We start from the raw sequence: 21,004 nt of genomic DNA, 5'->3' as shown, positions 1-21,004 counted from the left end.
TGGCTATCATCCTTTAATGAAGAAAAATGACTGTATCATGTAGCTAAGGATAAATCCTTACAATATTTTGGGAATAATCTTGTTGGGTTCCCAAACTAGGGTAGCATGATATCAATAGAGGAAATTGGCAGACTATAGAATTATCTCTCTTCCCAAAGTGGCTTCTCGTTGCATTCTAGGCCCTCGGTGAACATTACTATCACAGATGGGAGCAAAAGAGGGAGACAGATATCGAGATAAAAAATGAATCCATAGAAAGAAGTACGGCTAGTTAGTGAGAGGGAGAGGGAGATTCTGAGTGGGAGTTGAAAGATAGAGGTAGTAAAAGAGTGAAAGAGGTGGAGTTGAAGTTATAAAGATACTGACCATGTAATCATTCATTTAAAATAGTGTAAGCATTCTTTAAAATATTTTACAAATATAGTGATATCTAGATATTCTAGCAATTTGTTACGAATATAACTGTATCCAATTTCCATGTTTAAAATTTGGTACTAGAGTCTATGAACAAATTACATCTAATACGAGACTCAGTCATATAGCCAGTCGATGTTGCCTCTTGTCCAGTTGGGCCTGCTAGATGGCCATATTTTTTTGAACCCCAGGACAGCACATAACAATAAATAACAAAACTAGGAGGGTTTTTGACAACTCCCAATCCGATTTCTCAACCTTGTCAACATCGAGATAGAGAGATTCAGAGATGGACAGAGAGATTGATATACAATAGAGATATAGATTTATCGATAGATAGAGAGATAGATAGGAGCTAGAGAGATAGATAGAGGGAGCTAGAGAGATAGATACAAAGATAGAGAGATACATAGATAGATAGAGGGAGCTAGATAGAGATAGACAGAGAGATATATTGATATATTGATATATATATAAATAGATAGATAGAGGGATAGAGGGAGAAATAAATAGATAGATGGAGGGGAGATAGCTTGTTAATAGATAGAGGAGGAGATAGCTAGGTATATAAATAGACAGATTGATAGAAGGAGAAATAGCCAGGGAGAGAGATAGATTGATTGTAGATAGAGAGAGATATATTAGAGAAAGAGATTGATGGATAGTCGATAGAGAGAGCTGAGAGAAAGAGATAGATGGATAGTATATAGATATATACATATATAAATATGTATATTAGAGAGGGCAAGCGAGAGAGATATATTACAGAGAAAGAGAGAAAGAGAGAGTGAAATAGATAGATTAGAGAGAGATAAATTGGAGAGAGAGAAAGAGAGAGATAAATTGGAGAGAGAAATAGATAAATTAGAGAGAGAGAAAAAGAGGGATAAATTAGAGAGGGAGAGACAGAAATAGATAAATCAGAGAGAGAGGAATAGATAAAATAGAGAGAGAGAGAGAGAGAAAGAGAGAGAGAAATTAGAGAGGAAAATAGTTAAATTAGAGAGAAAGAGAGATAAATTAGAGAGAGAAATGGATAAATTAGAGAGAAAGAGAAAGAGAGATTAGAGAGATAGTAAGTGAGATTAGAGAGAGATAGAAATAGATAAATTAGAGAGATATAAATTATAGAGATAATTAGAGAGAGAAAGAGAGAGACGATAATGATATTTTCGTTGACCAAGAGAAGGCGTGGCAGAGGAGAACGCTTCTCCGCCACAAGCCCGCTCAGCGAGTCAGAGCCCGCGCGCGTGACGAAAAAGATTTGCCGCTCGTTTTCAAGATCGTCATCTGATTCACCTCCGATCGATCTTCAACCGAAGGACATTCACCTCCGATCGATCGATCGATCGCCACATCCCTTCGTATTCACAGTAATCGAACAACTCTACCAGCACTGATCCGTCTCCCACGTCCTCCTACGGTAGCCCGAGGTCGATCGCGGCGACCCCGGATAGGGCGGGTAGTAGATCGACGAAGAGGACGATCTCCACCGATCCGACGGCGGAGACGACACGATCAGCCCGTCGTACTCGGCGCGCTTCTCCGGATCGGACAGCGTGGCGTAGGCCGCGTGGATGCGCATGAACTCCGCGGCCGCTCCGCCCCTTCTCTCCTCCGCCCGGACGACGTCCGGATGACGCGACCGCGCCAGCCGCCTGTACGCCGCCTTGATCTCCGCCGTCGTCGCCTCCGTCGCCACCTCCAGCACGTCGTACAGCGTCTCCGCCGCGCCTCCGCCTCCCGCGGTCACGGCGGCTCGGTAGAAAACCCTAGATTCCTCGATTCTCCCTCGCTCCGACGCTGAACCGCGCCGATTTGGGAGGAAAGCTCTGTCGCGGAAGACGCTCGATCTGGAGGACGACGAACAAGGCGAGATTCCCGTCGCCGGCATCATCTCGAAGCTCAAGCTCGGATCGATCGGCGAGCTCGGATCGATCGGCGAGCTCGGATCGATCGGCGAGCTCGGATCGATCTCTGGTTTGAAGAACAAGTCAAATTCTGAGAGCTCAGTTGAACGCTCGGGATTTTATAGGGCGGAATGGCGGGCCCCGCAACCCTATCGATGAAAAATCCGCCGTTGTATTGTTTTATTAAATAATGCTTTTATTTTTTTTTCTCGTGACGCGTGACAAAGAAACCCCGGAATATCGTATCGTCTGAAGACACGTCGGCCGTCGGGCACACCGAAAGAGCCAAAGAGTGAATCCGGGGACCAGCGATCGGACAGCCTATAGTTGGCCCGAATGTTCCCGACAACTGGCCTTTTAGTCCGAGGACGCGGACGGGACGATGTTTCCTCTCGGCGCCGAAAAAATCGTCCCGTCCAGGGCCTCGGACGAGACGGAAATTCGTTGACTGGAACTATAGTGCAGGGACGCAGACGGGACGGTTTTTCGTCCCATGACAAAAAATCGTCCCGTCTGCGAGGTTGGATGAAAATGGGGACGAAAATTCGTCTCTAGACTCCGGACAGTATGGTTTTCCTCCACTCTGACGAAAAAACCGTCCCGTCCGGAGGTCTCGGACAAAAAAACTGTCCCGTCTGAGTCCCTGCACTGATTCCGGACGTCGGATGGGACAATCTTCGTCCCGTCCCATCCATCGTCCACGTACCGGACGATCCAGAACTATAACTGGAAGAAGGGTGGGACAATTTTTAGTTCCGAGACAAGTTCCGTCCCGTCAGCAGGCATTGGATGGGACACGGGACAAATATATTAAAATTTTATTTTATAATTTTTTCTCCAAGTTTAAAACTTCTATATATATCATCCCATCCCATCTGTCGTCCACGTCCCAGACCATCCGGAACTATAACTGGAAGAAGGGTGGGACGTTTTTTTCGTTCCGAGACGAGGTCCGTCCTGTCGGCAGGCATTGGACGGGACATAGGACAAATATATTAAAATTTTGTTTTATTATTTTTTCCTCCAATTTTAAAACTTCTATGTATCGTCTCATCCCATCCATCGTCCACGTCCTGGACGATCCGGAACTGTAACTGGAAGAAGGGTGAGACGTTTTTTCCGTTCCAAGACGAGGTCCGTCTCGTGGGCAGGCATTGGACAGGACACAGGACAAATATATTAAAATTTTGTTTTATGATTTTTTTCCTCCATTTTTAAAAATTATATCTATCGTTTTGGATCCCTAGTATTGTTTTCGGTTCGTGAGGTGGGATGCAAACCGTCCAGTGTCCCTGTCCCAGATGATCGCGCACTATACATATGGATGTGAATTAGTGGCATATAATTCAATTTAAAGTTGGTATTATGATGTTTATAGGAAAATCGTGGGTTTTCATCCCATATTTGTTAATCCCCAGTAGAGAACTAGTACGGCAAATATGCATTTATTTGAATGTTGCAAAGACTAAGGAAAATGAGTTTTACGAAAGGTGAATGATTGCATGATACAGAAATCACGGTTCTATTCTAACTGAAATATTTGACTTATGATTGTCTAGGAGTAAGGAATTTCGTTGGTTTTACACTTTTTTAATGAGTCATATGATTTTACATTTTTTAAGTCTACGAGGATTTTTGGTGTTTTTAGAGATTTATGTCACGTGACATCGGAGCATTTATAGTGCTTTACTTTCTACGGTTATGAAGTCACCTGACATCATGGAAAGACAAGGAAAAAAGGGAAAAGACATCCTGTTTTGTTTTCTCCGTAAAAGGAGCTACCGAGGTTGGGAAATCGTGGGGAAATAAACCTTCTTGTGTCAAGACGCAAAGAAATTGCACTGAATATTTTTTTATACCCTCTCTCTCTATCTCTCTCCCCCTCTCCCTCTCCCTTTCCCTCTCCTTCTCTCTGCATCTTTCTCTCTCTCTCCCTCCCTCTGTCTCTCTATCTCCCTCCCTTTGTCTCTCTATCTCCCTCCATCTCTCTCCCTATCTCCCTCCATCTCTCTCTCTCCCTCCCTCTGTCTCTCTATCTCCCTCCCTTTGTCTCTCTATCTCCCTCCATCTCTCTCTCTATCTCCCTCCATCTCTCTCTCTCCCTCCCTCTGTCTCTCTCTCTCCCTCCCTCTCTCTCTCTCCCTCCCTCTCTCTCTCTATCTCCCTCCATCTCTCTCTCTCCCTCTCTCTGTCTCTCTATCTCCCTCCCTCTCTCTCTATCTCTCTCTCTCTCCCTCCCTCTCTCTCCCTTCCTCTCCCCCTCTCTCTCCCTCCCTCCCTCCCTCTCTCTCTCTCTCTCTCTCTCTCTCTCTCCCTCCCTCCCTCTCTCTCCCTCTCTCCCTCCCTCTCTCTCTCTCTCTCCCTCCCCCTCTCTCTCTCTCTCCCTCCCTCTCTCTCTCTCCCTCCCTCTCTCTCTCTCTCTCCCTCCCTCTCTCTCTCTCCCTCCCTCTGTCTCTCTATCTCCCTCCATCTCTCTCTCTCCCTCCCTCTGTCTCTCTATCTCCCTCCATCTCTCTCTCTATCTCCCTCCATCTCTCTCTCTCCCTCCCTCTGTCTCTCTCTCTCCCTCCCTTTGTCTCTCTATCTCCCTCCCTCTCTCTCTCTATCTCCCTCCATCTCTCTCTCTCCCTCCCTCTGTCTCTCTATCTCCCTCCCTTTGTCTCTCTATCTCCCTCCATCTCTCTCTCTATCTCCCTCCATCTCTCTCTCTCTCCCTCTCTCTCTCTCTCTCTCCCTCCCTTTGTCTCTCTATCTCCCTCCATCTCTCTCTCTATCTCCCTCCATCTCTCTCTCTCCCTCCCTCTGTCTCTCTATCTCCCTCCATCTCTCTCTCTCCCTCTCTCTGTCTCTCTCTCTCCCTCCCTCTCTCTCTATCTCTCTCTCTCTCCCTCCCTCTGTCTCTCTCTCTCCCTCCCTCTGTCTCTCTATCTCCCTCCCTCTCTCTCTCTCTCCCTCTCTCTCTATCTCAAGACCATGAGACTCCGCAAGTAGGGGACAAATAAAACAGCTGTCGTATGAAAACTGTTATATCCATTTCACCATTATATTAGAGCAGGAAGCTGGAGGCTTGCTCATGTTACTCTAGTCTCTGACACAAGTCCTCAAGACTGAAATGAACACAAGTATATGTTCATCACAATAAAATAATGATAATTAATCAAAACTTCATAGCACCCAGTAGAAAATTAGACCAAATTGCGTGTTTCTTCACGTCCATTGGGGGAGTAGAAAGATTACGGTGATTATTTGGCCATTTTTAAAATAAAGTTAGCTTTTGCATACATGTTTTTCATTTTCCCTTTACTTAGGTTCCTACTTTTGCAGGCGTAGTAACTCTCCAATTGGGCATTTCTTGAAACCAGTAAAATCTCGATAAACATGTAGTACCGGGTGTGTTTTAAGCATAGAGTGTCCTTTTATGAGTCAAAATCCTGTTCATCATATGAACTAATAAGTTTAATGTTCAAGATTTTCACTAATTTACTGTGGCATATTAATATTTAGCTCATAATATCCATTCTAGAAAAACAAGTAATCTTTGAAAAATAATGGGTACGGTTATTTCAAATACAACTTTAGCTTAGTATATTTATTTCAAATACAAAAAAAGAAAATGATAAATAGAGGGCTAACTAGATTATTTTTAATGAGAAGGACTTCATTGAATTTTTAATATTTGGTAATATATTCAAATTATTATTTTAGCTCCAAAATCCTTGAAATACCTTTATAAAATGAAAATACTTTTTAGAAAACTTAGATGATTAATAGTCTAGTATCTTTTAATTCATTTTACGAGCATATTTATACTGACAGAGGAATTAAGTTCATTTTAATGGTGTGTAAAATTTAATGTGAATCATAGGATAATATGAACTTAATATAAGGTGTTACTTTCAATTTTTATTGCAATTATTGATACCCAAAATTAGTGCGCATGTAATCATTATTTTTTTATCAAACTAATATAATGATATGAAGTTAAACTTCATTAAGTTAATATACATTAAGCAAGGGTCGATCCACATACAGGAATGAAAAAATCAAATATCTTTTGAATGTTGAAAAAATAGATGATTAGGAGAAGGTGGTATCATAGAGAAGGGGAAATCCTAATTCAGTGATAGAGAGGATAATAACTTGGGAATTTGGGTGATCAGCAGTAACACACCTTTTTCAACTAAATAGATAAAATGAAGTAAAACCTGGGAAAGGGAAAACTTGAATGATAAGGTGTAGAGTGAGCGAGAAGAAATGATGTAGAGAATCAGAATGTATTTGGAATGAAGGGAAAATGAGTGTCGATGTACGCATATTTTAATTCATGTAGGTTTGCCAGTTCCCTTGTTTCTTCTAATATTTGCCTGAATAATTCACCCAAACTATGAAGAAGAGGCATATGAAGAGGAAAATAAGAAGAAATCACTATAACAAACTTACAATAAAAGAAGAATACCCTAGATCCCAAAGCTCAGCTTGTCCTCATCCCGTTCAAGTCTGGAGCAATAGTTCTAAATGGAGAGAGAGATCACAAAAATCATTTTTTACATGGCTATATTTGTTCAAAAATACCTTCTCTCTCCTGCAAAATTACTCCTATGCAATTTTTTGTCTCATCGCATTGGAGGAATATCCTCATAAGTTGGTGCTCAGCTTTAGTGCCCAACTTTGACGCCATTTACCAAGGTGCCAGCTAGACTTGATCTTGGGCCTTCTCTGGGAATGCTCTTTAGATGAATCAAAATTGAAGTGCACCAAGATTCTCAAGGTCGAAGGTAAATACTGAAACTATTTATTTATATATCCTTCCAATGACGTTTGGAAAATTATTTTACTTCTCAAAATATGACTGCTGAATTTATACCATAGTTAGATGCAATGGGATTGTATGGAATAGATAGAATTAATGATATGTTTACAATTCTATCCTTTTTGCGTGGTCAGATTGAGGTGGTTACAAAGAAAAAAAGTTTAGAATAAATATTGTATGAAGGTTTTATGGATATATTTTATATTTTTAAATTTATTGTAATTTTTTATCTGATATTTGGTATACAAAAAGAGGTTAAAATTAGCTTCCCTGTATTTTAACTTTGACATAAAGGGTTCATTTAATATTAGCTAGATTTTTGAAAACATATTAATAACCAAATTCACAAAGTATATAATAAGTATGAACCGTGATATTTTTTTACAATGGTATTAAGCTATCAAATATTCATGGAATTATTTTTGGGTATCAACCAAGCTAAATGTTGAGACAAAAATGACGTATAAATGTATACTGATGTTCAGAAATTATTAACTGAATTTTTATGAATCAGAAGTAATTCTATTAGAAAGATAGGCTTTGAAAGTTTAGCAATGACTTAAGAAATGCAAAGTGAACAGCCTTAACTCGTGCATACACGACTTGGAAAATTATCATGTAAGTTTCATAATAAATTTGTGCTTAAAATGTCAGTTTCCTAATACTCTTCTCAGTATTAGACAATAATTTTATTCTACTTTTGATAACCGCAAGCTAGTGGAAGACCAGAGGTAACTTTATGACCAAATGTTACCTAAGGAATTAAAGGTTAAATCTCCCTAAGTATGATACATATTCACAAAATCAATGCTCTCTCTTCTAGGAAAAAAACACATAAAGTTGGTTTATTAGGAATGCATTGAATTAATCGACTGCAAAATTGACACACTGGATTTATACTAATATTTATATATTAAATGACCGAAGAATTTTTTTTATACATTACTCGAAAACCCAAAAAGCATAGACAATCATGAGAAAAGTAGATGTTACATACCAGACTATATAAAATTAACTTTAAATCCTAGAGTTAAAAGGTCCAAGATAATTGATTCATCACCCAGCTATTTTTCATTATTTAGTTTTTAGTAAAATAAATTCATATGTTTAACTATATTGATTGATTATCTTTAAACACATATCATAAATATTTCTAATGTTTTGTTTTCTAGGCTAGATTGGAGATACAATTTGATTCACCTAGATGAAGTAAAATGAATCAGGAAATTTTACAAATAAAAATGGATTAACTTTTTGAATTAATAATTATATTTGGAAAATGGATGACCAAACTAAATGGTTCCTCTACCCTAACCTTGCGTCATACATTGGCTCGTATTTCATCCTCTTGAACAAGTGGGCCTTGAGTAGGTTCCACCTACCCGACTCAAAGAAATTTTGGATTCTAAGACTACTGGAGGACCACATGTGAGTTCCCAACCTTCATGCTTCAGCTCAAAATTTGTTTGAGGGGTTTTCTCTAGTCTCTAATAATGTGATGATCAGTATGTAATATCACATATTTACATGTCTTTTAGTATGTATTAATTTTACAAATGCCTTATGCCTAGTAGACGATCCATAAAATTTTATCAACTCTCTCATGAAACCTTTACTGTTATAGAGTGAGGATTAAAGATTACAGGTTTTACTATCAATAAGTTGGAGAAGAAGCATAAATTGACCTTTACTGGGAACAACAACAATGTTAGTCTAATTTCTCTGTGTGATAACCTGTTTTCTCCTCTTTTCCAGATTTTAACCCTAGAAAATTGATGGAAATAAATGTGGTCGGGAAGCCAATCACACATTCCACATTTCGTTCCTTGTTCATTAATAGAACATATTCATTATAGTGCACGTGTGATGCTTATAATGAAGTCCACCAATACATAATTTGATTTAGTAAATTATAATGAGATCGTAATACAGAGATTACTCTATAACAGTATTCTAAATATTTATGTGTTCTAAATATTCCCATTCAAAGGATACTCAAGAAGGACATCAAAGTATCCAGATAGAATAGCACCATCTAGCCTCACTCATATGATGAGTATGATCGCTCTCATAGCCATTAAATTGTGGGTGCTCTTTAGTGGAAAGAGTTCACTGAATTGATATGTATGAATCCCTGAATGGTATTATACCAAACTTTCAATTAGGTTGATTCACATCACGGTTGTGTAAGTGGTCCTTAGACTTCAGACACCAAAGACGTCTTGCGGATAGACAGTTGTACTTTTATTATGACCTACAAGTCTCCAACGATGGGATTTTGAAAAGTCTTAGTTTGGGTGGATAAAGAAGTTCACAAAGATGATGCGTAATCAAGATGGGATTGTCCACCCTTGGTATAAGAGGTGATAGCTCAAGGAAGATGATGTGATGAAGTCTTTGGCCAAGGTAATGAAATATCAGAGAAGAGTTCTCCGATGATTTCTGAACACATCAGTACTAACGCAGATTACTGATTAGAATTTGACAGTTAATCATTCCTAATTCATCCTAGGAGCGTCAAGTGGATGAGTGATTATACATACACGGTAACTGATGATCAACAAGTTTCATGAGTGAGTCGATACACACTCCTTTGTATCTCCTAGAGCATGATATGTAGCTTGGCACCCCATGTGTTGGAGACTCAACCTATGGATTGGGTTAAATCGATCTGACATTAATTAATCTATATAATGATATAGTTAATTAATTTGGAAGGTGAGTAAAGGTTATAGGGCCCCTCGAGTCATTACCTAGACTTATACGTGGGCCTAGAGCATCACATGCAAATGATCTTTGGACGCTGGAAGATATTCTTAAGTTTTGGGATTTTTATAAAAATAATCCATTTCGTAAAAATAGGGGAAGGCCTTGAACGAAATTCACCCAGGCCAGAATTGTTCAGGGGCCTTCCCCTTCTTCTCCTTTCTCTCCACATCTCCTCTCCACTCTTAATGTGATCGGGATGGCCTAACGAAGATGATGTAGGGTGAACAGAGCTCGTCAAGGTGAAGGAGGATATTCGATGTGCCGAGGATCGCATGGATACGTCTAGAGGCTGCACACATGAACAGCTCGGCTCTTCTCACTCAAGGATCTGAGAAATCATAGATGTGATCCGTGCACAAGTTCTTCATTTCATGTTTTATTGATTTCTTTATGATTCTATTATGTGTCTTTTGCTGCGTGGAATCCTCATGTTCATCTAGGTCAAGGCTTCTAGAAGCCAAAAAAATAACCAATCTATGGAAATTTCCAACACTTCAAACCACGTTGAAAGACTACCCTTCTAGTGATATTAGAATACTAAATAAACTGTCGCATCTGCTACATGGTTGTTGCAGTCACATAGCAGCCCACACCATCTGTATTTTTGGTTTAGAACCAAGCAGACCAACCTAACCAAACCAAACCAAACCATAAAGGTTTTCATTCTAAAAAAAATCAAACAGTGTCTACAATTCAGATAAATACTCAAAAATAAAAATACTTTCAACCAATACCTAAATTATTTAATAATATTTTTCTTCCTCAATATTGAATTTAATTAATAGTGAATATCTAAAAATCCAAAAAAATAGAAAAAATATTTTAAAAATCATAGAAAAATATTTTTAAAACTCAAAACCCACTTTTTAAATGCCTTCTCTCTGTAGATGTGACTCTTACTTTATGCAAAGTAAAAAAACACAATTATAGTTGTTTTGCATAACTGTAAAATGAATGTTATCCTTAACTCCTAATAAGAACCTGAATTGGCAGTAATTTTTGGTAGATAGTGTCATGATGGAGGCAAATGGCATAGTTATTTTTTTAATGTCGTTGTAAATTTAATTTGCCTACTATCAAATAAATTTGATGAAATATATAAACTTACTCAAATGTATAGTTAGAGTAAGGCCGTCTCCACAAGGACTGGACTTTATAAATGTTTTTGATATTTGAGTTGTTAGTTAATAAGCTATAATCATAATACTAAAGATAGTAAGTATAAGAAGAAATATGTAATTATCTAATTATAATATACTAAGTAAGTGGTTAGATAAGTATAGAGAGATATGAAGAAGGAATAAAGAGGTAATAATAGTAACTAAGAAGTATTCATAGTAATATAAAATCACCTATAATTATAGAATACTACTTATATAGGTAAAATATTTATTAAAGAATTAATATATGTATTATATATGTTTTTAATATTTTATTATATATATATTTGTGTTCAATTTCTGAAGTTGAAGGGCTTTTTTTCGTTAAACACCTAATAGGTATTCGACCAAATGCTCGAAAGAGGATCCAAACCTGAGAGATATATGATTTATTTAAATTTCACATGCCTTTTATATAGTTAATATATATTTATTTATAGTAGAAAATGAAGCTTGTTAGTTAATTCTAATTCAGATTGGATATACAGTGATAGGTGATCAATTATGTAATATTTTTTAGTGCATATACCTTAGTGTGCCATAGTCAAGAGTGACCACACATGCTTCAACCTATGAAGCTCATTGTGCACCATTAGATATGTTTTTCTTTGAAATATGTTCGGTTCTTTGCAGTAGACAGTGACACAAAAATTGAATCAAAATGACTTCAGTATGTGTGATGAAAACATTTGTTGCCTGTTCACACGATGAGTAGACCCATTGATTTCAATGAAACTTCATAATAACTTGACCAAGGCAAAAAACTGAAAATTTTCATTTCATTGTCTTTTTTCTCTCCCTTCCTCTGACTGAGATGAATCCATCTCTTCATTGCCATCTTAGTGCCTCAACTTAGACGACTATATTCAAGCCTATTCCTTTCACATTCTCATATAAACATTGAATCCATGTGATCAGCTTGTTTAAATTTCATGTTGGATTTAAATTGGTCGTGGTAATTTGCCATTCTCAAATGGAAATCTTTTTATTATCCGCATTTACTGCATTATATATTAAATAAATATTCAATAAGGTTAACCAGAACGTGAGTAACTTCAATTAATAAGGGTATTGTCTTCATTTCTGAAAAAAACTGGATGCTATGTAGACAACAAGTAATATTTTTGAGGCATTGACAATATTCAAATTTTATGCTGAACTGTTCTATTTTGGCGGTTCTTGGTTGCATAACACGGCTATTACCCATCATGTCTTGGGGCATGTGTGTTTATAGTGCACGATTGTCCAGGATGGGAGCGAAGGATGGGACAGGACGAAGATCATCCTGTCCCACATCCCAATTTTTAGAGGTACATCTGAACCGCCCAGTCCTGAGTTTGTCCTGTCCCAAATACTTTCATCCATGTCTTGTCCCATCCGAACGCGTCCCATCTGAGACATTCTCGTCCTGTTTGATGCCCAGAATGGAAAAAATAGGTCACCCTTATAAACACTTGGCTCCCGCTGAGTTTCTCTCTCGGCTCGCGGCCGGCTCGCGCGTGGCTCATACTCGGCTCGCGCTTGGCTTTCCATCTAGTGCTCTAGGCTCGCCCTCGACTTCCCCTCTCAGGCTCTCAGCTCCCCCTCGCTCCCACCCCCTTGGCTCCTACTTGACTTCCATAGGATGAAGAAATCGTCCAGTCCCCCTTCCAAGGCCCCTGACGAGACAGTTATTTCGTCCATGGACAAAATAACCGTCCCCTCTGCATCCGTGCACCATATGTGCATTGGATCTTATATGTGGGCTAACACATATAATTGTACATCAATGGTTATTAAGGCAATATTCACAATAATACGGGTGCAAATATATGTAAAAGCAAGGTCAATTATCAAAATGTTCATAGGTAGCTTTGTAATATGACATTGCCCATGTAGGAGGCTTTGGTCCCTAGATCAAGCAGAATCAGAAACCCTAAAGCCCCCATATGCAAGGGAGGAACAAGTCTCAATCAAAGTGGTGCAAAAAAAAAATAAGTTTAATTTTTGGGATCGACAAAAGCCACCAGGAAGAACTAAAATGATCTAACATATTAACAATCATTCTTCCCAATGTGTTTATTTGGCGGGATTACTGTAGGATTTCGTGATTAAGAGGATTTTAACCGACGATTGGAGTTCTAGTCACGACGCCTTGATCATTAATCCGCACCCATACTCGATCGCAATCGAATCCAATAGTGATCGTATTCTCGAGAATAATACGTGCTCGAACGTGGGGGTTTTCCCTCTCGATTATTCCTGCAGCCGTCTCGCCGTAGATTCCCACGAGTTCCGGCCACAAAACCTTTCCTGTAAACAATATTCAAAGCAAATAAACAAACTAAGATTGGGAAAAATTCACAAATAAACAGTTCGAGAGAACATGAAGTCCAGCATGAATCACTTCAAACGATCCGACCTTCGCATTCACCCATTTTCCTTCGGAGATTGGAACAGATTATGGGTGCTTTTGTGCTAGAAGAATTGCAACAAGACCCATAACTTCATGTCCTAATATAGCTCCAGTTTCGAAAAAAAATTGTTGACCCATGACTTGGGTTTTACAATTGATTGGCTTTTGTTGACTTCCTTGCATGGATTTGCTACCAAGAAACTTGTGCGTGGTTTCTGTTTGTACCTGGTTGGGACTCCATGGTTGAATGAGAGACTGGAGGAATGTTTTTGCTGCACTTTCTATCCACAGAATGGTATTTGAATGTCTGACTTTAAGTCTGAAATTTTGATTCCAAGTTCAATTGTTGACTTTAACTTCGATTGGTCCAGCCGTCTTAATTGAAGGTAGGGAACGGCGCATCCGGGACATGATGCCCCGTACGTGACAGGACAGATGGCGATCCGTGACGGACAGTGATGTGACGAAAGTTTCGTCATGTCGCCATCCCGTCACGTCCGAGGATTTCGAAAAAATCTGTCACGTTCGCATCACCGTCATGGTTTGCAGTGTCCCCGTCACGTCCCCGTCACCAGACGGCATCACCGTGAGGTGCAACGGAAAAAACAACGATGCGGAGGAGAGAGAATTGGAGGGGCATATCTCCAATTATCTTTGGACAGCATCCTTTTGCGCATGTGAATTTATGCAGGGACTTCTTCTGCAAAATGCCAAGGAATTGAGTTAGCGAGACCACGTGGCGAAATCTCGACCGAAAAAAAGCTTAAATCTGAAGAATTTTAAGCTTTTTTGGGTTATTTTTAAAAATCCGTCACGGCCATCATCCGTGATGGCCGTCTCATCACGTCACTCATCCGAGGCCCTCTGTCACTGTCACATCACCGTCACGCTCAGTTCGTCATCCGTCACTGTCACCATCACAGTCCCCTAATTTTATCATCGTCGCCGTCACGTTGCCATCACTGTGACGTGTGATGTAACTGATGACAGCTGCCGTTCCCTAATTGAAGGAGCCTATTAAGATCTTGTATTATTCCTAAATTGGACGCCAAAGTTTCACCTTACATAGATAGGCCTCTGTGCAGTGAGGATTGCACCAACTTCTATAAAAATTAAAAAAGAGCAACGTCCACCGCAATCACTGATGAAAAACATCACATATTGCTTGTCGGCAGTGGGCACCTCAACAAGCGGACCGATCCTCTAGGCCTCCACGCCAAGGGCATCCGTCCTTCCTCCGGTTATGAAACAGGTTCCGGTATTTCATTTTCTTTCCCCGCTTAGTCGAGGGTAGAACAAATCCTTGGCTGCTACTTTTGGCCTAGTAACTTATTGAAGAACCTTCGGATAACCTGATCGCTACCCCAGGAGGTTAGTTTGGGAAGCTCAGGCCCACAGAGCACTCAAAAATCTCATATTGCTCGTCTTTTTCTATTAGCCACACCCAGGCCACCGCTGCACACCCTGCACGCCCTCTCCGTCTTGCTCGCCATGCACGGCCCCCATGCCATTGCCTTTGTCGTACCTGCCCAGTGCGCAATTGCACGGCACTGGTGCAAAGATCGGCAGCGCCGCACTGCACACAGTGGGTCTGGTGCAATCAAATTTTGGCACACTTGGTACAAAAATTGGCACCACACCACACAACCATGTCTAGTTTCAGCATCAAATAAAAAATCAGGTTTAACTGGTCTAACATGAAGGGCAATGATAACTTGGTTCCAATCAGTTTGCCAATATATGATTCTGGTGGAGTAACTATTATATATTTTGAAGGATATGTCCTATAAAAGAAAGAAGTTGCAATTAACTCCCAATTCATAATCAGGGATTGGCGATCCAGACTCATAGCCCCATCTACCTCTAGGTTTCTCCTTCAACTTCGACTGACAACCACGTCAAGAAGCTAAGGGTCATAAAACTGCATCTTTAAGCGTGAAGCTATAAGTAAAAATATAAATTAGATGAGCCAACGGATAACAGAGACTGAAACTATTATTTTTTCGGTATTGAAGATGGCTTCAAATTAAGTGCAAAAACAGTTCACAGTCCACAGTGTTTTATCTGATCGACTTGGACGGTTGTCTGGACCCTGCACAGTAAAACGCTAGATTAGACCCTCTCTCTCTATTTCTCTCCCTCTTCCTCTCTATCTCTCTCTCACGCAGCGAGAGTCGCAGAGAAAAAGGGAAAACCTTGAAGCAATTCGGAATATAAATCATTGCTTCTCCTCTTTGTCGTTCTTGTCCTCTTCCGGTTTCTTTTCCTAATAATAATAGGAGAAAAAAATGGATAGTCAGAGGGCGGACGAAGGTTTGGGGTAAGCCCCTAAATAGATAAGACCCATTAATGCATCTTTGCTGACTCCGGATTAAATATGACTAAGTTCTAATCAAATTAAAATTTCACGAAAACATGTTAGATGAAGACTAGCATCAAAGACGCCATCTGATAAATGGTAATTTTAGAAAACTACATGCAAACGCCAGAGAAAGCAGGATTCCCACCTCATGTTGACCTTGCAAGGATGCAATCAAATCTTTCACCGAGGGGTCGTTGGGGTCAACTCCTGGAAGCTGCAGGAAAATCATTGATTATCAAAATACACCCAAACGGAAAATTGCAAAATTCCAGATAAAAGTAAATGAGCTGAATTAGTACCGAAGCAAGGATTGAAGACATGAACGTTTGATCACCCAGGACCTTGCTCATGTCTGCCTGCGCCGACAGATCCTTTCCGCTATCCTCGACAGACATTTGAAGTGCTGCCCATAAGAAAAATTCCAACGTAAAAAATAAAAATAAATAATGTCAAAAGTTACGTGATTAATTAGAACGCATAACTATTAAAGCATGTCACAATGACACATCAGAATCGATCGCAGGGTTTTTAGAGGAAGCATAGCCATAAAGAGGGCTTTCAAATGAGTAGCTTTCAGTAAGGGACGAAGGACCACCAATAAATTCTAATTAATCGCCACACGCTAGGATTTTTTCAGGGTAACAGTTTAGGATTAAGGATCCTAAGATCCAGTGTTGGGTATTCCGCACTTGCGCTTTGGGGTTGAGGGTTTCAAGTTTTGGGTGTAGAATTTTAAGGCCAAGGGTTTAGTGTTTAGGGTTTTGTAATAGGCTTCAGAATCAGCAGAATACTACATAGAGATAACCAAACTCAACACTTATATTTGTTTTTTAAAAATCTTCCGATGAATTCATTAAAATTAGCATAAAGCAAAAACAACATTGCTGTAATCATTAACCACATATCAAGTGAGTAAAATGCTAACCCATGGCCAGGTCCGGGTCTTCTGCATCAGACATGTTTGCATCTGCTATAGCAGCACTGGTCTGCCCGGCAGGAGGGGTATCAACTGACATTGCAATCGCATGCTGAAGCAATACAGATTCATCATCCTGCACCAATTCAAACGTACAATGGTGTGATTAACTGAAATATTCTAAGAACATTCTCGAGTATGTGAGATTTGAAATGAACTAACCATGACATCTGCTTTTTTTTCAGTAGGAAGACTTGGATTGCTGCTCCCGGCTTCAGACGTTAGCTCTCCAGCAGTCTCATTCTTGGCCACTTCTTCTGCGGCCTTCTTGGCAGCAGCTTCTTGCCTGGCCCTCTCTTCCTCCATTGAAAGTCTAAGAGCAAGGGCCAACTCCGGATCCAAGTTCGGGTCAACACCGAAATCAAAGCCAGACATTCCTCCGGCAGCAGCCGCAGCAGCCGCAGCAGCAAATCCACTGCCACCCTCGCCATCTCCCGTGAATATCGGCGTGCTGCAGGTGAAATAAGAAAGGTATTATAATGACGGCAAACTCATTTGTTCGCCAAAAAACCAATCATTACCTAATGAGAACATCAGACAACACGTTTGGGCCAGGCGGCACATGGACAATGTGGCTGCTGCCATTATTGTTAACAGCTGAGAGAAGAGCCTCGAGTTTTTCGGGCTTCCCATCATCCTCTTCCCCAAAATCGATAATGTCGAGGGCTACACTGTTCTTCTTTAATTTCCTCCCTATCGCCTCCAGTGTTTTCTTCTCATATTTAAGTGGACTGGCATGCACATAAACTTGTTAGACGAGATTTATTTATCCAATATGTAATTTGGAGAGGACCAAGAGCTATAGATTACCTCCCAGTGAACACTATAATCCTTTGCTGCTGTTTCTTATTCTGACGGTGCTTGAGAGCCAACTGCGCAACCTGAATACCAGCTGTCAAATTTACCTCGCCACCCACCTCCAACCCTGATCCAGAAGAAATAGAAGGCTCAAGAAGATGAAATGTAAGGAAAAGAATTGACAAAGGAAGAGAAACTAATCGAGAACTTGGGTTGGTCTCCATCCAGAGTGATGTTGAAAAGATAGAGAGGAATAGAGAGAGATAGAGAGGGAGAGACAGAGAATGAATAAACCAAATGAGAACAGGCCTGTATATGTAGCTGTGCCCCCTCTAGGAGGATCTCCCAGCCAATTCCACAACAAATTCTTGACCGCCCTCCTCAGGGGAGTGCTAAATGTATTTATAGGGAAGTATTACTTGGGAAAATGCTGGAAATACCACCGATAGGAGTTGGGATCATAACAGAAACATAGAAAGGAACCAAGTGCCCCTGCTGCCTCTCCAACAAAGAAACAAAGTAGCAAACTTTGCAACCCTCCGCATCTCACTCCATGAATAGATGATCGTTGAGTCACTCGAGGCAGAACACAAAATACACCTCCAAAGTTGGGTCCTTTAGGGGAAAATAGAACCCCATAAATATATTAAAAAACAAAAACCATGAACATGTCATTTTTCACAATGAATCGCATTAACCTCCAAGCGATCAACAAAAGAGGAGGGTAAAAAATTTTAGGATAAGACTGAATATTTGCGAACACTGCGGATATCATTTGAAAATGAGTAGTTCAGAGAGAATTGAACTTTGATTGATCCGGGCACCTGGGATCCTATGGATGAGAATATGGTCTCGACAGACCCCATTGAATTTCATTCAGAGGAAGAACCGTATAGGAAAGTACTACTTGGGAAAATGCTGGAAATACCACCGATAGGAGTTGGGATCATAACAGAAACATAGAAATGAACCAAGTGCCCCCACTGCCTCTCCAACAAAGAAACAAAGAAGCAAACTTTGCAATCCTCCACATCTCACTCCATGAATAGATGATCGTTGAGTCACTCGAGGCGGAACACATTTTTTTTCTCTCGAAGCTCAGAAAAATAAAATCATAAAAATATTATGGACGTTTGCAAAAAGGGAATTAAAACTATAGAAAGGAAGAAGAAGGGGCAAATGGGGAAACGGATTCAAGTAGACAGGTTAATGATACAATGCATGCCATAATTTACATGCCAGAAGCTGCCTCATTCATAAATGCTTTAACCTAAAAGCAGATGCGTGGGACTGAGTGAACTGTTTCCTAGAAGAATGAAGGTTCCAAACAAGAATGTCACAGCTATGGATTATATTTAACATCCGAATGACCCATTTAGAGTTCCAACGAAAAGCTATTTCGTACAAAGAGGACAAGGGTGAGAAACGGGGAAATGAGGAAAGCAAAGCAAACCGAAGCAAGTCAAAGATGGAAACTCTATCCAAGGTGGCGATCATGAAAATGAAACATCCACAGTTAAAGAGTCCAAGAAAATATCTTCCGAAACTAATACTAGTTACAATATTTTAAAGCCCGCATCAAAACGTGTGAATGTTGACATAGAGATAGAAGAGAGTACTCCCTCATAAAATAATGAAAAAAATGTTACTGAGCTTAGCCAAAACACAAACAAGACAATGGAAAACGAGAGTAAATAGAGAACCAATTTCAGTAAAATCAGATAGAGGGATTCTTTATCTAAGATCTCACCATGCATACAACCGAGGATCTTTCCCAGATCGCTGGTCGGGGTAACAAGGACGCGCACGCCTTTCCCCGCCATTGTCATGATGCCCACTGTGTTCTCGGGATTCGACTGCGCACACCCACCAAAAATGATTAGTCATCGATCCCCACCTTAAGAAAACAACGCCAAAGAATCTAATGCTCGAGAGCATCCGATGGGCAGGGCGGGGAAAGAACAACACAGAGAATAAAAAATCGATTTACAAAAAAAAAAAAATCATCACCTGAGTCTTGGCTCCGCAGATGAGATTGACCGCATCCGTCTGGGCTTGGAAACGGCTCGGATTGTAGTCACCGTTCCTCATCCATTCCGAATTGTCGATACATATCATCGTCGACTGCAAAGAAGAGGACAATGTCAGCGGCGTGAAAACCCTAAAATCCATCAAAGAGGCGTCTTTCCGACATGCAAATGCCTTGAAGGGAGAGCTCAGAAGGGTACCTCGAGAACCATGGTTGCTGCCAAGGCTTGTCGACCGAGACGCTCGAAGATCACGGATGGCTGCTTCAGCAAGTCTTCCTTGAAGAGAAAGAAATGCGACAAGACTAAGAACAAATACTAAAATTCTTGGGTGATGGTTTTTAATTTATATTTCCTTTAGTAGGCCAAGTGGGTAGTCTCTAGATTCCTCTCCATGGCCCAATTATTAGCCCAATATTGGCCCAACTAAAGGCCCAATATTGATGCCATTACACCAAATGGTGTAAAATGATAGACTGCTGAAAGCCATCTGCTGGAAGCCACCTATTGTAAATTAATAGACTGGAAGGTTTTAATCAAATGTAAATTGTGATTGATTATTGATCAAGTGATTTTTCATTGTGATGGAAAGAATACGGAGAAGTGTTTATTAGACGTATCATTTGATTGATTCCTGGTGGGGAGAGTGAAAAGATAATAAAACAGAAAAATGAGATTAATCATGCCCTTGGCATTTTTGTTTTTTCCTAAATGGAGCTGGCAGTGGTGTCGATAACTTGGAATGCGGTTGGAAGTTATTATGGAGACAAGAATAATTTTGTGAATATTTAATCTTTTAAATATGGTAGGTGAAGAACAATCGCAAAGCAAGCATTGTTGCCACTGAAATGGATAGAAATTTCTGCATTATCTTGAAAAGATATGGGAAGCAACATGTTCACGCTTGCTATCTCCAGCTCAAAGGGTTTTTCTTTATCTGCTTGACATGGATGATTAGTGTAGTTTTTTATTTCTTGAATTAATTTGACCTCAACTTTAAAGTGATGCAAGCCTTAGATGCCTTGGTGGTTGTAGCTAATGCACTGCTACAATGCACTAATCAATGACTATCTCTTATATGCATACAGGGATACATGGTGAGATGAAAAAATTCAGGAGTGTATTTCACAGAAAATGTAGATATAGCTTTCGAAGCATGTCAACACTACAAAATTTGGAGATTAAAATCACTATAAATGTGATAATAAAGCTATATAAATGTCAGCATAAAAAATTGCAATTGAAATCACAATAAATTCACCACTCAAGCATTGTTGCCACTCAATCACAATAATCTGATTTTTTAAAACAAATTCTGCACATAAAATGAGGTGCACATTTTACAGAATTTGAGAATGTGCTTTTCGCTGACAGGATTCATGC

General features: G+C 39.9%; 2 protein-coding genes across 2 annotated transcripts; both read right to left on the bottom strand.

The window, feature by feature from the left end:
- Window positions 1-1,556: 1,556 nt before the first annotated feature.
- Window positions 1,557-13,480, bottom strand: LOC144716257 (uncharacterized). The gene is made up of 3 exons (XM_078591363.1): window positions 13,465-13,480; window positions 13,269-13,355; window positions 1,557-2,415 (listed from the first exon to the last, which is right to left on the bottom strand). The coding sequence occupies exons 1-3, from the start codon at window positions 13,478-13,480 to the stop codon at window positions 1,802-1,804; spliced, it is 717 nt and encodes a 238-aa protein (XP_078447489.1). The 3' UTR covers window positions 1,557-1,801.
- A 1,920-nt stretch (window positions 13,481-15,400) lies between these two features.
- On the bottom strand, window positions 15,401-19,939 carry RPN10 (regulatory particle non-ATPase 10). Its single transcript, XM_078592163.1, has 11 exons — window positions 19,823-19,939; window positions 19,605-19,718; window positions 19,345-19,450; window positions 17,607-17,721; window positions 17,318-17,527; window positions 16,959-17,247; window positions 16,746-16,872; window positions 16,120-16,223; window positions 15,966-16,034; window positions 15,654-15,724; window positions 15,401-15,550 (listed from the first exon to the last, which is right to left on the bottom strand). The coding sequence occupies exons 1-10, from the start codon at window positions 19,832-19,834 to the stop codon at window positions 15,677-15,679; spliced, it is 1,194 nt and encodes a 397-aa protein (XP_078448289.1). The 5' UTR covers window positions 19,835-19,939; the 3' UTR covers window positions 15,401-15,550; window positions 15,654-15,676.
- Window positions 19,940-21,004: the final 1,065 nt, after the last annotated feature.

Source organism: Wolffia australiana, chromosome 2 (assembly GCF_029677425.1).
Source record: "Wolffia australiana isolate 7733 chromosome 2, ASM2967742v1".
Classification (NCBI taxonomy): Eukaryota; Viridiplantae; Streptophyta; class Magnoliopsida; order Alismatales; family Araceae; genus Wolffia; species Wolffia australiana.
This window is presented reverse-complemented; position numbering and strand designations above follow the sequence as displayed.

Excerpts from the sequence above, each read along its gene's own strand:
- RPN10 (XM_078592163.1), bottom strand. Across the intron at positions 17,528-17,606 it reads ATTATAGTGTTCACTGGGAG|TCCACTTAAATATGAGAAGA; the intron begins GTAATCTATAGC and ends TGTGCATGCCAG. Across the intron at positions 16,035-16,119 it reads TGTCTTCAATCCTTGCTTCG|CTTCCAGGAGTTGACCCCAA; the intron begins GTACTAATTCAG and ends ATTTTCCTGCAG.
- LOC144716257 (XM_078591363.1), bottom strand. Across the intron at positions 2,416-13,268 it reads AAACCCCCACGTTCGAGCAC|AATTTGACTTGTTCTTCAAA; the intron begins GTATTATTCTCG and ends CTGAGCTCTCAG.